The sequence below is a fragment of the Rhinatrema bivittatum genome, chromosome 6, assembly GCF_901001135.1.
Source record: "Rhinatrema bivittatum chromosome 6, aRhiBiv1.1, whole genome shotgun sequence".
Taxonomy (NCBI): Eukaryota; Metazoa; Chordata; class Amphibia; order Gymnophiona; family Rhinatrematidae; genus Rhinatrema; species Rhinatrema bivittatum.
This window is the reverse complement of record NC_042620.1, coordinates 351,494,990-351,511,583: the sequence shown is the minus strand read 5'-3', so window position 1 is coordinate 351,511,583 and position 16,594 is coordinate 351,494,990. Positions and strand designations below refer to the sequence as shown.

Genomic DNA, 16,594 nt, shown 5'->3' with positions numbered 1-16,594 from the left:
CACAGCCTGCCCCCAAGCGGAAGGTCTAGCCTCAACCTACCCCACGTCCCTGGAATTGACTGAAAGCCAGTGTGACTTGGGAGCTCTCTGTTGCCTGGGACGACCATGGGAGCCCTGCACATGTTGACGGGAGTGAGGAGACAGAGGATAGTACTTCCTTTGGTGAAGGAAAGAATTCCTTGGACCCCGGTCTCAATGGGTGAGGAGGACAAGTCCAGAGTACAGGTGTTGAGTTGTTGGAGGGTTTCATGGTGGTCCCAGAGTTGGGCCACAGAATACCTCACCCTATCTCTGAAGAGTTTCTCTCCAGTACACAGCAAGTCAGTGGTCATTCCTGTTCTTCTGGTCGGAGATCCAAGGCCTGCAGCCATTCCATTCAGAGGGCGAAAACTCCTGCTGCAGAGACAGTCTCAAAAACATAATAGGTTTCACAGACCTCGTGTTTTCCGCACTCAAGCCCCTTGTGCACCAGAGACATGAGGGTGTCTTGCTGCTGTTGAGGCAGCTGTTCAGCCACGTCCTGCACCTGCTTCTAGATATCTCATGAGCACTGGCTCATATAGAGATGGTAGGCAGGGATGCAGGCAATAAGTATGGTGCCCTGGAACACCTTCCTCCCAAGAGCGGCCAATGGGTCCAAGTGTGCTTGGCCTTTGAGTGTGGAGTCAACCACCATCAACTGATGAGACAGTTGATGCTTATCGAATCTGGGAGCCTTCTGGATGAGATAGTCCCTATCCACCTTCTTATTAATGGGAGGCACTGAGAGCGGTTGTTTCCATATCCTCAGCAGCAACTCCTTAAGTACATCATGTACCGGGACCCCCACGATCTCTTTAGGAGGTTCCACAAACTGGAGGATTGCAAGCATTTTGTGCCTGGCATCCTCCTCTGTCAAAAGTTGAAATGGGATGGCCTTTGTCATCACCCTCACAAACCCTGCGATGGTCAAATCCTCAGGTAGGGACTTCCTTTGCTCATCTGGAGATGGGTCTGATGGGAGGCCAGAGTCTTTGGAGGAGTACACCATGAGATCATCCCCCCCAGGGGTCATAGGGACACTCATCCTCACTGTATGCTACAGGGGATGGGGCCCTAGGTGCTTGGCCTTCATCCAGAGGTGCAGGCACCAGTAGAACTGGACAGGGGACTTCAGGCCTCAGCGTCTCTGCCGGCCTTGGTGGAGCTTCCTCCTCAGAAGAACCGGCAATGACCACTGTGCCATCCCAGAAACTGGCGTCAGCTGCATCGGTAACGCAGCGATAAGCACACTGGTCTTCTCCTGCAGCAGTCGGACGACAGGCAGCACCTGCTTCAATAACGTTGGTGCCATAAGCCCGATGCCCTACAGTGCCCAATCCACCACCACATGGACTTGAAACTCCGCCTCCTCCTCAAGCGTTGCCGATGCCAACGCCAATTGGAAGGAAGGAGGGGTGGCTACATCTTCTTTGGACCCGTGAATCGGACAGGTGTCTCGCACCTGGAGTGGAGGAGGCTGTCGTGGATCCCCGGCACCGATAGAGGTTGGGCCCTCCTTGCCTTAGGTCACTCTGGGGGCATTGTGGCAAAAGCCAGTGCATCGACAAAGACCATTGCCGATGCTTCTTAGGCCTCCCCGGATGCTTGGTCCATTCTTTCCCCAGTGCCAAGGACGAAGATGATAATCCTGACATCCTCAGCCCGGAGAAGATCGACAATGGTGGGTCTCCGGCACCCCTATCCGCTGACGGCACTGATGGAACCGCCGATGTTGATGGCATGGTGTCCATTGATGCCGTCGCCGCTGATGCAGATGCCAATAGCTCGGACTTCCTCGACTCAAAAAGCTGATCTATCTTGTTGAGTCGAAGCTGATGTCCTTTTGAGGTCATTTGGGCGCATAAGCGGCAACCTCAGATGTTTTGCGATGTCCCCAGAGGATACATACCTCATGGAGATCAGAGATAGACATGGTCCTCGGGCACTGGGGGCATCACCGAAAACAGGACATGGCCATGTCGGGGCAAAACAACAGGGCCGCAAAGCCAAAAGCGATGGCAGCATGTGTCGATGGCGGTCTGGCATAGGGGCACCGCCTCCAAGAGGGGAATTGACCGCAAAAAGAAACTTACCCAAAATGCTGAAAACCCTGACTAGTGACACTATGGGAAGGCATCGAGAGGGAACCGGCAATGGAATTTGAAGAAAAATCAGCAAAATATGAGAAACATTTTCTACAAAGCTAATTACAGCCAAACTGTGAGGTTTACAGCTTCATGGAAGAGACTGAAGAGGGACCCCACATGGATGTGTGGTATAGAGCATGCTGGGCCTGCTCAATGTGCCTAAAGTTCTAGAAACTTTAATGAAAGTTTTCCGCATGGGGGCTCCATTTGATGATGTCACCCATGTGTGAAGTCTATCATCCTGCTTGTCCTTGGAGAAATAATGATTTTAAGAATCTTTAAACTGTAATAAACTAAATGTGGCAGGAGGAATTGTCATTGTAAATGATCCCTGAATAAAAACAGTCCACAGATCGATCACTTGCTTATAAATCGATCCAGGTACATATAACATTATGATTTAAATAACTATACCTACATTAATGTAGGTGTCTTCATGAAATGTAATCTAGTATGACTAAAAATTTATAATACATAGTTTCACAGTATCAACCTACAATATATAGGCCATAACTAAAATATGATCTCATGGATCAGAATAAATAAGTTACTGAACATATTTTACTGTTTAAAAAAGTCAAAGTATTATATTCATTCTAATATCAAAAAGGGTGATTTAGAGGATAAACATTTCATTTCTAGTATCTACTGAAATTATGTAGTAAGACCTATAGTTTTTTCACCCAACAAGTTGTGCGATAGCAGAGTAGCAAGATGAATATGTTCAGACTTTGAAAATTATGGTTGCTGGGAGTGCTTGTTGAGCATGCAGTTAAATTTCAAACTATGAGGGTCATGTGTCACAGTAATTAAAATCTTCTAGTACTTCAGTGCATATTAGGAGAAGCATATTCCTCAGATGAGGGAAGTAGAAAAATTGAAGAGATGGAAATTTAGTTGAGCAAGTACATATTCATGGACCAATAGACTAAACTGGAAAGCCTTTGAAACAGCAGCTACGTCTTTGCAACAGTTACTTCTTTGAATGGGAGTTGTCAATAGGTACTGGTATCAAAAGACAAAATAAAATATGCAAATACAAAAAAACTTTGAAATGAATGTTACAGCATATCTCAATAATGAAATATAGATAGATAGATAGATAGATAGATATATGGACAGTGGTGTATGTAAGGGTAGATATAGAAAATTACTTTCCAAACTAAAGGACTACTATAAAGTTCTATATCCAGCAGAGAATTAAGAATTTTGAAGGCAAGCTTCATAACCTATTCTACTTTTTTTTTTTTTTTTTTACTAAGAGGAAATATAATTTGTTCACTCTTGGTTTTTAGGCCTCCGTTAAAAAATTCAGGAAATTTTCTTAGCTCTTACTATCATTTTCCAGAATTGAACCAATGTTGCCAGATATACTAATTTATGATCAAGTACAATCCTAAATCTCAGACAGGCCAGTAAAACGACAAACTTTATACCACTCCAAATTTGATTAAACTGGCAAATAGTTTAAAAAAACAAATTTGAACTAGCAAGTAGTTTAAAATAGCAACATTATATTATAAATTCACAAATTAATATAAGCCAGTTATGCATTGTGCATATGGATACATTTTTCTACAGTTGTGCTAACAAAGGGACAAGCAAAATCCACAGTGATCACAGTGTTTGCACATAACATTATGATTTTTTGCTTAAACATAGTCATAAGTTGGATTCTGCTTCATTAGCAATTGCTAAGCTTTCAGGCTTGTACTCTGTGCCTGTTACCTGGGGGATGTTTTCCATCAGACGATAATGCAGCAGCACTTTTACTCCTAGCTAAGGAGGCCTGCGTGGGGGCGAGGAGGCGACTGATAATATTACTCTCCAGAGGATTGATCTGGGAGCGCCGAGCTAAATGATGAGAACAAATTAAAAGGGATTCAAGTAGAAGTTATACAATGAAGAAAATAACAAAAGAGCAAAGCAAAACACTAATGATTAATGAGCACTGTTACAAATTATATTTTAAGATTAACAAAAAGAAAAGTAAAGCAAAATCAGAGAAAAGTTAAATAAAAAAGAAATGTAGCAATATTCCAGCTGAATTATGTCAATCTGACCAAATTTTGGCTGGGATTTTCCATTTTCGCAGAGAATGGTGAATCCCGGCAATAACGGGGGGGGGGCCTGCGAAAGCCGGCAGCAATCGCAGCACCGCGATGTTATCGCTACCGGCTTTCGCACCCAATAGCGCCACCGTGAAAGGTGGTGCTATTGGGCGCGCTACTGGCGGCGATAACGTGTCTTACCTTATCGCCTCCAGCAAAGATAGCGCCGCGTCCAACTCTTTGCCGCCCCGACTCTGACCAGGGCAAGCTATCGCATGCGAAAAGTCCCTTTTTGCATGCGATAGCCTTAGAAAATAACCCCCTTTGCTTGCCTATTTTAGAGCTGTTGTCATGCACAAATCTAAAGATGACATAAATTATAGTCTAATTGTAAGGGTTAACAAATGTTAAAAAAAAAAAAAAGTAGGCATAAAAAGCATTTAGAATCTTACATTTCTGGAATGATCCTTCAGTTAGAAACTAGATGCAAAAAGATTAGTTCATGGAAGTTTTGTCGAAGACAAAATGTAAATAGAAATAATACAAGCTAGGAAAAAAAGTGCTAAAGCAAAAAACACTAAGCATAGGGCAAACGTTTGAAGAGAAATGTTAGTGAATGATTAACAGTGGGCAAAGCATTTTTACACTTTTATAATTTAACTTCATAAAACCATAGTGGATATTACGCATGCATTCATGTGTAAATAATCTGCTATTTTCCACTGTACAAACAATCACAACTTCAATGTACAATTTACGTCCGCCGGGAGTATGAAGACAATACCCCTGAGGAGACAGCAATGCCAAGTTGTAGACTTTATTTTAAAATGAGTTTAATATTTTTAAGCTGTTAAGATTTTATTTAAATTTGAGCTGTAAAATTTTAATGATCCTTTGCCTGCCATATAACCGTATCACTTTGACTCTTTTTTATTATGAATAGTGCTAAATAATTTTTAAATGCATGTTAATCAAATGCTATATTTCTTTTTCTTGTCAGATGCCTGTAGTAAAGTATTAAATTGGCTGTCAAAAGGGAAATTGTTAGTAAAAAAAAAAAACAATAAAAAACTTGCGTTTAAAAAGCAATCTTAAAATTTGTTTGAAAATAGTTTGATTAGTAAGCTAGTACCTTATTATTTAAATACCAACATACAGAAAATACATAAATCAAAACACAGCAGATATTTTCCCAAAATGAAGCAGGAAGCTAGAGGGTGGCAGGAAGCGAGGTTGCCTATTCTACTATGATAAGTTTTACGGATAACTAATAAAATTTTACATTAAGATGCAATTCAGATTTTAAAAATAAAAAACATTACTAGAGTATTTTTGTATCAATTATCTATTTTGCAATAGTCATATTGTAAAATGGGATAAATCTATGGTGTTCTCTTATGTTTTTACACCTTAGAAAGCAAATGTTGCTTACCTGATGTAACAGGTGTTCTCACAGGACAGCAGGATGTTAGTCCTCACAAATGGGTGACATCGAGGATGGAGCCCACCACGGAAAACTTCTGTCAAAGTTTCAGAAACTTTGACTGGCCCCTACTGGGCATGCCCAGCACGGCACCAACCCTGCAGCCAGCAGGGGTCTCCCTTCAGTCTGAGTTTCAAAGCTACAGGTAGTGCCGAAAAAATAAAAATAAAACGAACCCAACACCGCGGGGTGGCGGGCGGGTTTCGTGAGGACTAACATCCTGCTGTCCTGTGAGAACACCTGTTACATCAGGTAAGCAACATTTGCTTTCTCACAGGACAAGCAGGATGGTTGTCCTCACAAATGGGTGAGTACCGAGCTGAGGATGTCCTGACTTGCACCAAATGTACCCAACGGCGTGCAACAGGCACAACAACTGGGGTAGAATTTGGTAAGGGCATCCGCACCCTACCGGGAAGGTGGAAGGGTGTTGGTACTTCAAGTTGGAAAAAGGTTACGCAAGACAGATTGGCCGAAGATGGAATCCTGTCTTCCAGCTTTATCCAAACAATAGTGGGCTGCAAATGTATGGAGAGAACTCCAGGTTGCAGCTTTGCAGATATCAGGAAGCGGCACCGATCGAAGGTGTGCTACTGAAGTCGCCATGGCCCTCACAGAGTGTGCTTTTACACGGTCTTGAAAAGGAATGCCAGCTTGTTGATAGCAAAAAGAGATGCAGTCCGCCAACCAGGAGAAAAGAGCCTGCTTACCCACAGGTTGTCCTAACTTGTTAGGATGGAAAGAGACGAATAATTGAGTGCTCTTCCTGTGAGAAACTGTACGGTCTAGATAAAAAGCTAGAGCTCGTTTACAGTCTAGGGTATGCAGAGTCTGTTCCCCGGAGTTGGAGTGGGGCCTGGGAAAAAAGATAGGTAGTATGATGGATTGATTGATATGAAACTCCGAAACTACCTTAGGTAAAAATTTAGGGTGAGTGCGGAGTACCGCCCTGTCTTGCAGGAGCTTAGTGTAAAGCGGATAGGTAACTAGGGCCTGTAATTCACTAACCCTGCGAGCTGAAGTGATAGCCAAAAGGAATAACACTTTCCATGTGAGATATTTTAGGTCACATGAATGGAGAGGTTCGAAAGGCGGCTTCAGCAGGCGACCAAGAACCAGATTAAGGTCCCAAGATGGGGCCGGAGGACGTAAAGGCGGCTTCAAATGGAGTAATCCTTTAAGAAAGCGTGTTACCAGGGGTTGTACTGAGATAGGGACACCCCCGATACCTTTATGGAAGGCGGCTACCACACTGACATGCATTCTAATGGAAGAGGTCTTTAGACCTGATTCTGATAGATGCCATAAATAGTCCAAGAATTTAGAGATTGGACAGGAAAGGGGATCAAGGGACTGAGAAGTGCACCATGATGTGTACCTTTTCCATTTGTATGAGTAAGATTTTCTTGTGGAAGGCTTTCGTGAAGCTATCAGGACCCGAGAAACTGAATCTGAAAGGTTGAATGGCTGAAGGACTAACCTTTCAACATCCATGCCGTCAGGGACAAGGCTTGGAGGTTGGGATGGAGGAGGCATCCGTCGTTTTGAGTGAGCAGATGCGGGTCCGTTCCCAGAGGAATGTGCCTGCGGATGGAGAGATCCTGGAGTATGGGAAACCACACTTGGCGTGGCCAGTGCGGTGCGATCAGGATCATAGTTCCCCTGTCCTGACGTAGCTTCACGAGAGTCCTCGACAGAAGAGGAAGTGGAGGGAATGCATAAAACAGACCGGTTGTCCATTTGAGGGAGAACGCATCCCTCGGCCGAGAGAGGTGAGACCGAATGAGAGAGCAGTACTTGTCCACTTTGTGGTTCTGAGGGGACGCAAAGAGGTCTATGTGGGGGTGACCCCACCTGAGAAAGAGAGAGGTCGCTACTAGAGGATTGAGTGACCACTCGTGTGGTTGGAAGACACGGCTTAGCCGGTCTGCCAATACATTGTCTACTCCCGGCAGATAGGTGGCCTTGAGGTACATGGAGTGGGAGAGAGCTTCTGCCCAAATCTGCGCAGCTTCCTGACACAGAAGGAAGGAGCCTGTGCCTCCCTGCTTGTTTATGTACCACATGGCCACCTGGTTGTCTGTCTGGATTAATATTATTTGATGTGATAAGTAATCTTGAAAGGTCCGGAGAGCGTAGCGTATTGCTCGTAGCTCCAGGAAATTTATCTGGTGTTTGGCTTCCTCTCGAGACCAGACTCCTTGAGTCTGTAGATTGTCGATATGGGCTCCCCACCCAATGTTGGAAGCATCGGTGGTGAGGATTACCTGGGGATCTGGTGGAAGAAAGGGTAAGCCGTGTAGAAGGTTGACTGGATGTGTCCACCAGGCAAGAGACAGACGTAATGCGTTTGTGATTGTGACAATGGAGGACAGAAGCTGAAGAGCTTGAATCCATTGGTGTCTTAGAGTCCAGTGTGTAAGTCTCATGGCCAGACGGGCCATGGGAGTTACTTGAACCGAGGAGGCCATGTGTCCCAGTAGAACGAGGAACTGGCGAGCTGTTGCTGTGTATTGAGACTGCAGCTGGCGAGCTAGGGACACAAGGGTTTGGACTCGTTGATGAGGAAGGAAGGCTTTTGCCTGTAAGGTGTCCAAGTCTGCCCCAATGAAGGATAAGGTTTGAGATGGGACTAAGCAAGATTTCTCGTAATTGACAAGAAATCCTAAGGAAAGGAGAGTGTGAATTGTCAATGTTAGGGAGGATTGAGCAATCTGTTGGGTTGGTGCCCTGATTAGCCAATCGTCCAGGTAGGGGTAGACATGGACACCTTCCTTCCTGAGGAATGCTGCCACTACCACGAGGCATTTGGTGAAGACTCGTGGTGCGGATGCTAGGCCGAAAGGTAGTACTCGGTACTGGTAATGGTTTTGGCCTACCAGAAAACGCAGGTATTTGCGATGAGATTGTGTAATCGCAATGTGGGTATATGCGTCTCTTAGGTCTAGGGAGCATAGCCAGTCCCCTCTTCGCAACAGGGGGAGAAGCAAACCCAGGGTTACCATCTTGAACTTCTCCCTGAGAAGGTACTTGTTGAGAGCCCGCAGGTCGAGGATGGGACGAAGGCCCCCTGACTTTTTTGGGATCATGAAGTACCTGGAATAGAATCCCAGTCCTTGTTGTAAGGGAGGAACGGGTTCTATAGCATTTGATTGTAGGAGAAGGGATACTTCGTGCTCTAAAAGAGCAGAATGATTGGGAAGACTCCATGTTTGTAGAGGCGGGGAGTCTGTAGGAAGAGTTGTGAAATTGAGGTGGTAACCCTGTGTAATGATTGCTATCACCCACTGATCTGTGGTGATGTGAAGCCACTTGTGTAGAAAATGGCACAAACGACCTCCTAATGGGATAGTTGGAAGAGGGGTCTGGTAATTGCTTTCTATGTGACGGTCAAAGACCAGCCACAGGGCCAGGAGGTGGAGCTGTGGCAGGCCTTTGCTTACGAGGCTGGCGTGGCTGAGTTCTGTGAGAGGAACGTGCAGGCCGAGACTTAGCCGATGGTGGATAATATCGTCGTGGCCTAAAGAAGGACTTTTTAGAGTCTTTCTTAAATGGCTGTTTGGAGGGTAAGTCTGAAGGAGTGGATGAGAGTTGTTTCAGCGTCTCATGATGTTCTTTCAATTCAGCTACTATTTGCTGAATTTGCTCTCCAAACAAATTATCGCCTAGGCAGGGTAAATCCGAGAGCCTGTCCTGGACTTCTGGGCGAAGATCGGATGACTTAAGCCAAGCCCAACGTCTAGCTGAGATGGCTGTGGCTGAAATTTTTGTGGAAGCATCAAAGATGTCATACGCAGTTCTTATTTCATGCTTCCCAGCTTCAAGTCCTTTGTCTATAAGGGCTTGAAGCTGTGGTTGAAATTGTTCAGGTAAGGTAATTGAGTAGTCCTGCATCTGTTTAAGGATGGCTCTGTTATACTGAGTCATATAAAGCTGATACGAGGCAATTCTTGATATCAGCATAGCTCCTTGATACACCTTTCTTCCTACAGCATCTAGGAATTTATTTTCCTTAGTAGGTGGTGTAGAAGAATGTGGTTTTAGTCGTTTAGCTTTCTTTTGAGCTGACTCAACGACTACTGAGCGATGGTCCAGTTGAGGTTTTTGAAAACCGGGAGCTGACTGTACCAGATATGTCGAATCAGCTTTTTTATTTACTGGTGAAACAGTTGCAGGCGATTCCCAATTCTTTTTAAGAAGATCTTGAAAAACCTGATGGATGGGAATGGAGGTGATGACTTTGGGGGCGTCCAGAAACTGGAGTAATTCCATCATCTGGTGCCTGTCATCTTGTTCAGATTGGAGCTGAAAAGGGACTAGTTCTGACATCTCCTTCACAAAATTTATAAAAGAGAGGTCCTCAGGAGGAGAACGCTTTCTACTCTCCGTAGGAGAAGGTGGTGAAGGTAAATCTGTGTCAGAAGAAGAATCATCACCCCAAGTGTCATAAGGATCAGGATGACCTGTAAGACCAGGAGGAGGTTGAATTCCTGAAGGTCCTGGTTGAGGCTCTGGATAACTGGGAGGAAGCACCGAGGGCTTGGAGAATAACCTTGATGGGATTGGTGCTGGAGTCGGAGGCGGTGATGGCATCGAGGGCACCGGCGCCGGTCGCCGTGGAATCGGTGCCGGCATCGGAAATCTCGGTGGAACCGAAGAATATATCGGTGGCGATGGACGAGAAGGCACCGATGGAACCACCCCCGAAGGGGGAATCAGATACGGTGTTTCTCCACTCGATGAAAGCTCTGTCGGTGACAGTGGTCTCAATGGTACTGGAATCGCCGGTGGAAGGGCTGTTACAAGCGCTTCCATCCGGGTGAGAAGCAGTGCCAGTGCTGCAGCAATTGGCTCGGTGGCCGGTTCCACTCTCGGTGCCGGAGTCGGTGCCGGTGGAGGTTGGAGCCTGTGCATCGCTTTCTCGATGGCCTCCTGGACCAGCCGGTCCAGTTCTGCCCGGAGACCAGGGGTAACAAGACCCGGCTCAACGGGAGAGGGAGGCTGAGGCTGAGCCGGAGGGACCACCGTCACCGGTGGAATCGCGGCTCCCAAACCCCGAGGGGGTGAGGGTTGCCTCGGTGCCTGCGAACCAGAAGTGGACGGTGCCAGATCTGATCTAGGCTTCTTAGTCGGTGGCTCGGTCGGAACAGAGGTCGATAACAATGGATCCTCGACGGGCCGAGACTTGTGATGTCGATGGCGATGCTTGTCCTTCCAGTCCCCTCGACCATCCGGGGAAGGGACGGGAGTCGATGGCCGTGCAATCGTCGATGGTGGGGGGTCACCGGAGGGCTGTCGATGATGAAACCTCGACGGTGCCGGTTCCGAAGACGTCGATGCGATCGATGGCGTTGGGGTACGAGCATGGAAGAGGAGCCCCATCTTCTCCATCCTGGCTTTGCGACCTTTTGGTGTCATTAAGGCACATTTGGTGCAAGTCAGGACATCATGCTCACTACCTAAGCACAAAACACAGAAGCCGTGGGGGTCTGTGATGGACATAGTCCGGGTACAATCAGGACACCGACGGAACCCCGACGCCATGGCTATGAGCCAAAAATTTAGCCGCGGGACTGTCGACTGCCAACAGGCCTCGAGGGTCAAACTCGACGGAAGTCGACCAAACAACGGCAAAAACTTACCGAAGTTCCGCGGAGTGAAAAATTTGTCGAAGGGAGACCCCTGAGGGGCAAATTTTCTTCAGAATAAGAAATTCTAAATTCCTGTCAGGAACGTGGTTAAGAGCTCTTCTACTGCGTGGCTACTGCTGCGCGGAAAAAAGCAGACCGAAGGGAGACCCCTGCTGGCTGCAGGGTTGGTGCCGTGCTGGGCATGCCCAGTAGGGGCCAGTCAAAGTTTCTGAAACTTTGACAGAAGTTTTCCGTGGTGGGCTCCATCCTCGATGTCACCCATTTGTGAGGACAACCATCCTGCTTGTCCTGTGAGAACCCCATTTTCCCACATATAGGGAAAAGCTATCTACTGTTTAGAATAAAAAAGAACTCATTGTCATTTTGGAGCAAACAGCAACTGCTGCATAATTTCACACATTATATTTTATGTAAAAGCAGATCACAAAAGCAGTTTAATTAGATTTTAATTGTACATTTGAAATCAGTGTATTTCTTATTTCAAACAAGCCAATGCAGTTGTTTCATTATTAAAATTCAACCCAGCTTTACTGTTTTTGGGTTTTTTTTAAGTTACACGCTTAACAGTAGGATCTATGGATAGCTAGCCACCTGGTTTTTCTTCATTTTTCGCTTTCTCTAGCTGTAAAGGAGAATGAGGCTTACTAGTCAGTCTACTCAAAGATGAGCTTCTCTTCTGGTTTAATCGTCCTAAAGACCAATGGCAAAGGGATATTATTGATTAGTAAGCTACGGTAATTAAAACACAATAGTTTAAATTTACACTAAATCTTAGACTTCTTTAAAAAAACAAAAAAAAAAAACTAAAAGAAATTGCCAAACATTACAAAAGTAATTCCTTGTGGATTACATATGATTTACATCTTGCAGCATAATTTGAGATGAAATGTGTTTTATTATTGGAGTAAGTAGAATTCTGAGCAGGTTGAAGGCTACAAACAAAATAAAAATATGTTCAAAAGCCAAGACTATAGCCTAAGTATTGCCATATTTTCTAAAAAGATGTGTTATATAGCAAATGTTGCTTACCTGTAAAAGGTGTTCTCATAGGACAGCAGGATGTTAGTCCTCACATATGGGTGACATCACAGAATGTCAAAGTTTTTAGAACTTTGACTGGCACCTACTGGGCATGCCCTGCATGGCACTAAACCTGCAGCCAGCAGGGGTCCCTCTTCAGTCTTGTTTAAAGCTACAGGAAGAAAACGTAACGAACCCAACACCGTGGGGCGGCGGGAGGGTTTTGTGAGGACTGTAAAAACCTCGGATAAAGTAAGACTAATAAAGACCATCTTTAAAAGTCAAACAGAGAAATTTATTATAAAGAAATGTGTGGTTTCTTTAGGAGTAGCAAGTGTTACAAAGCAAGTGGTGTAAGCTCAAACCTACTCAGAGATCTATTGCTTGTGCACAGCGTTATAAGAGTATACCTTCAGCCAATCACAAGGTGTCTGCCCCTTATCCCATGTCCAATTGTTAATTTTTGCATGTGTATGTACCTTGTTGCTAGGGATGCTCGTTCTGCCGGATGCACTTGCTATTAGATTCTCTGAAATCAGTCTTCTTAGGTTTTGTTTTCTCAGTTCTGATGTCTCTTGTACTGACCATTTTCAGGACTAACATCCTGCTGTCCTGTGAGAACACCTGTTACAGGTAAGCAACATTTGCTTTCTCACAGGACTAGCAGGATGGTAGTCCTCACATATGGGTGAGTACCAAGCTGAGGATGTCCGAGAAATGCACCAAATGTACCCAAGATGTGCAATAGGCACAAGGACTGGGGTGGAATTTGGTAGAGGGCATCCTGAACCCTAATGGGCAGGCGGAAGGGTGTTGGTACATCAAGATATAAAAAGACAGACTGGCCGAAGATGGAATCTTGTCTTCCAGCCTTGTCTAAGCAATAATGGGCTGTAAAGGTATGGAGAGAACTCCAGGTAGCAGCCCTGCAAATGTCAGGAAGTGGCACCGAGCATAGGTGTCCTACTGAAGTCGCCATGGCACTCACAGAGTGTGCTTTAACACGGTCTTGAAGTGGAATGCCTGCTTGCTGATAGCAAAAGGATATGCAGTCCGCTAACCAGGAGGAGAGAGTCTGATTACCCACAGGCTGCCCCAGTTTGATGGAATGAAAAGATACAAATAATTGAGTACTTTTCCTGTGGGCAGCTGTACGGTCTAGATAGAAGGCTAGAGCCTGTTTGCAGTCAAGGGTATGCAGAGCCTGCTCTCCTGAATTGGAGTGGGGCCTGGGAAATAAGGTAGGTAGTATAATGGATTGATTAATGTGAAACTCCGATACTAACTTAGGTAAGAACTTAGGGTGAGTGTGGAGTACTGCCCAGTCCTGCAGACGTTTAGTGTAAGGCGGATAGGTAACTAGGGCCTGTAAGTCACTAACTCTGCGAGCAGATGTGATTCCCAAAAGAAAAATCACTTTCCATGTGAGAAAGCGAAGATCACAGGATTGGAGAGGCTCGAATGGTGGTTTCATGAGCCAACCCAAAACCAGGTTGAGGTCCCAAGAAGAGGCCGGAGGACGCAGTGGAGGCTTGAGGTGAAGCAAGCCTTTCAGAAAACATGTTACAAGGGGTTATACTGAAATAGGAACATCCCCGACACTTTTATGGCTTTACCCAGGGCAAGTCTTGCCTCACAAATCTGCTTCACTTTTTTGAAGAAGTTAATAAACATGTGGATAAAGGTGAACCGGTAGATATAGTATACTTGGATTTTCAGAAGGCGTTTGATAAAGTTCCTCATGAGAGGCTTCTAGGAAAAGTAAAAAGTCATGGGATAGGTGGCGATGTCCTTTCGTGGATTGCAAACTGGCTAAAAGACAGGAAACAGAGAGTAGGATTAAATGGGCAATTTTCTCAGTGGAAGGGAGTGGACAGTGGAGTGCCTCAGGGATCTGTATTGGGACCCTTACTGTTCAATATATTTATAAATGATCTGGAAAGAAATACGACGAGTGAGATAATAAAATTTGCAGATGACACAAAATTGTTCAGAGTAGTTAAATCAGAAGCAGATTGTGATAAATTGCAGGAAGACCTTGTGAGACTGGAAAATTGGGCATCCAAATGGCAGATGAAATTTAATGTGGATAAGTGCAAGGTGATGCATATAGGGAAAAATAACCCATGCTATAATTACACAATGCTGGGTTCCATATTAGGTGCTACAACCCAAGAAAGAGATCTAGGTGTCATAGTGGATAACACACTGAAATCGTCGGTGCAGTGTGCTGCGGCAATCAAAAAAGCAAACAGAATGTTGGGAATTATTAGAAAAGGAATGGTGAATAAAACGGAAAATGTCATAATGCCTCTGTATCGCTCCATGGTGAGACCGCACCTTGAACACTGTGTACAATTCTGGTCGCCGCATCTCAAAAAAGATATAATTGCGATGGAGAAGGTACAGAGAAGGGCTACCAAAATGATAAGGGGAATGGAACAACTCCCCTATGAGGAAAGACTAAAGAAGTTAGGACTTTTCAGCTTGAAGAAGAGACGACTGAGGGGGGATATGATAGAGGTGTTTAAAATCATGAGAGGTCTAGAACGGGTAGATGTGAATCGGTTATTTACTCTTTCGGATAGTAGAAAGACTAGGGGGCACTCCATGAAGTTAGCATGGGGCACATTTAAAACTAATCGGAGAAAGTTCTTTTTTACTCAACGCACAATTAAACTCTGGAATTTGTTGCCAGAGAATGTGGTTAGTGCAGTTAGTATAGCTGTGTTTAAAAAAGGATTGGATAAGTTCTTGGAGGAGAAGTCCATTACCTGCTATTAAGTTCACTTAGAGAATAGCCACTGCCATTAGCAATGGTTACATGAAATAGACTTAGTTTTTGGGTACTTGCCAGGTTCTTATGGCCTGGATTGGCCACTGTTGGAAACAGGATGCTGGGCTTGATGGACCCTTGGTCTGACCCAGTATGGCATTTTCTTATTTCTTATGGAAGGCGGCCACCACACTGACATGCATTCTGATGGAGGAAGTTTTTAGACCTGATTCTGACAAGTGTCAGAAATAGTCTAGAAACTTCATAGTGGACCAGGTAAAGGGATCAAGGGATTGAGAAGAACACCATGACTTAAGCCTGTTCCATTTGTATAGGTAAGACTTTCTCGGGGAATGCTTCCGTGAAGCAATCAGGACACGGGAAACTGGCTTCGAAACGTTAAGTGGCTGAAGAATCAACCTTTCAACATCCAGGCAGTCAGGGACAAAGCTTGAAGGTTGGGGTGGCGTAGACACCCGCGTTCTGAGTGGTCAGAAGCGGGTCCTTTCCCAAGGGAATGTACCTGCGAATGGAGAGATTCTGGAGTATTGGAAACCAGACTTGGCGAGGCCAGTGAGGTGCTATTAGGATCATGCATCCTTTGTCCTGACTTAAGTTCATGAGAGTCTTCGAGAGAAGTGGAAGTGGAGGGAATGCATATAGGAGACCAGTTGCTCATGAGAGGGAGAACGCATCTCTTGGCTGTGAGTGTTGGCTGCGAGTGAGAGAGCAAAAGTTCTCTACCTTGCAGTTTTGAGGTGACGCAAAGAGGTCTATGCGAGGATGACCCCAACATTGGAATATTGCGTCCGCTACTGTGGGATTGAGGGACCACTCGTGCGGATGGAAAGCACAACTTAGGTTGTCCGCCAACACATTGTCCTCCCCCGGCAAATAGGTGGCCCTGAGGTACATCGAGTGGGAGAGGGCCTCCGCCCATATCTGCGCAGCTTCCTGACACAGTAGGTAGGAGCCCGTCCCTCCCTGTTTGTTATGTACCACTTGGCCACCTGATTGTCCGTCTGAATCAGGATGACCTGATAGGAAAGGCGATCCTGAAATACCCTGACAGCATATCTGGTTGCTCGAAGCTCCAGGAAATTGATTTGGTGTTTGGCTTCCTCTGAAGACCAAGTTCCTTATGTTTGCAAATCGGCCACATGGGCTCCCCAGCCAAGGTTGGAAGCATCGGTGGTGAGAATTATTTGAGGATCTGGAGACTGGAAGCGCAGGCCTTGGAGGAGATTGATCTGATTTTTCCACCAGGCTAGAGACTGATGGAGTGAGTCGGTGATGGGGACAGTGGTTGATAGAGGTTGGACGGACTGAATCCATTGTAACCTTAGAGTCCACTGCATGTCTCTCATGGCCAAGCGGGCCATTGGGGTAACCTGTACTGAGGACGCCATGTGTCCCAGTAGGATGAGGAAGTGGCGTGCAGTCGT

The 16,594-nt window shown here is 45.4% G+C and overlaps 1 protein-coding gene across 1 annotated transcript in view; it reads right to left on the bottom strand.

Moving 5' to 3' along the window:
* Positions 1-16,594, bottom strand: part of MAP7D3 (MAP7 domain containing 3) — a 948,456-nt gene that overhangs the window by 498,101 nt on the left and 433,761 nt on the right. Inside the window, 2 exon segments of the mRNA XM_029607816.1 lie at positions 3,897-4,022; positions 11,945-12,043. Of these exon segments, the coding sequence (XP_029463676.1) occupies positions 3,897-4,022; positions 11,945-12,043 (225 nt within the window).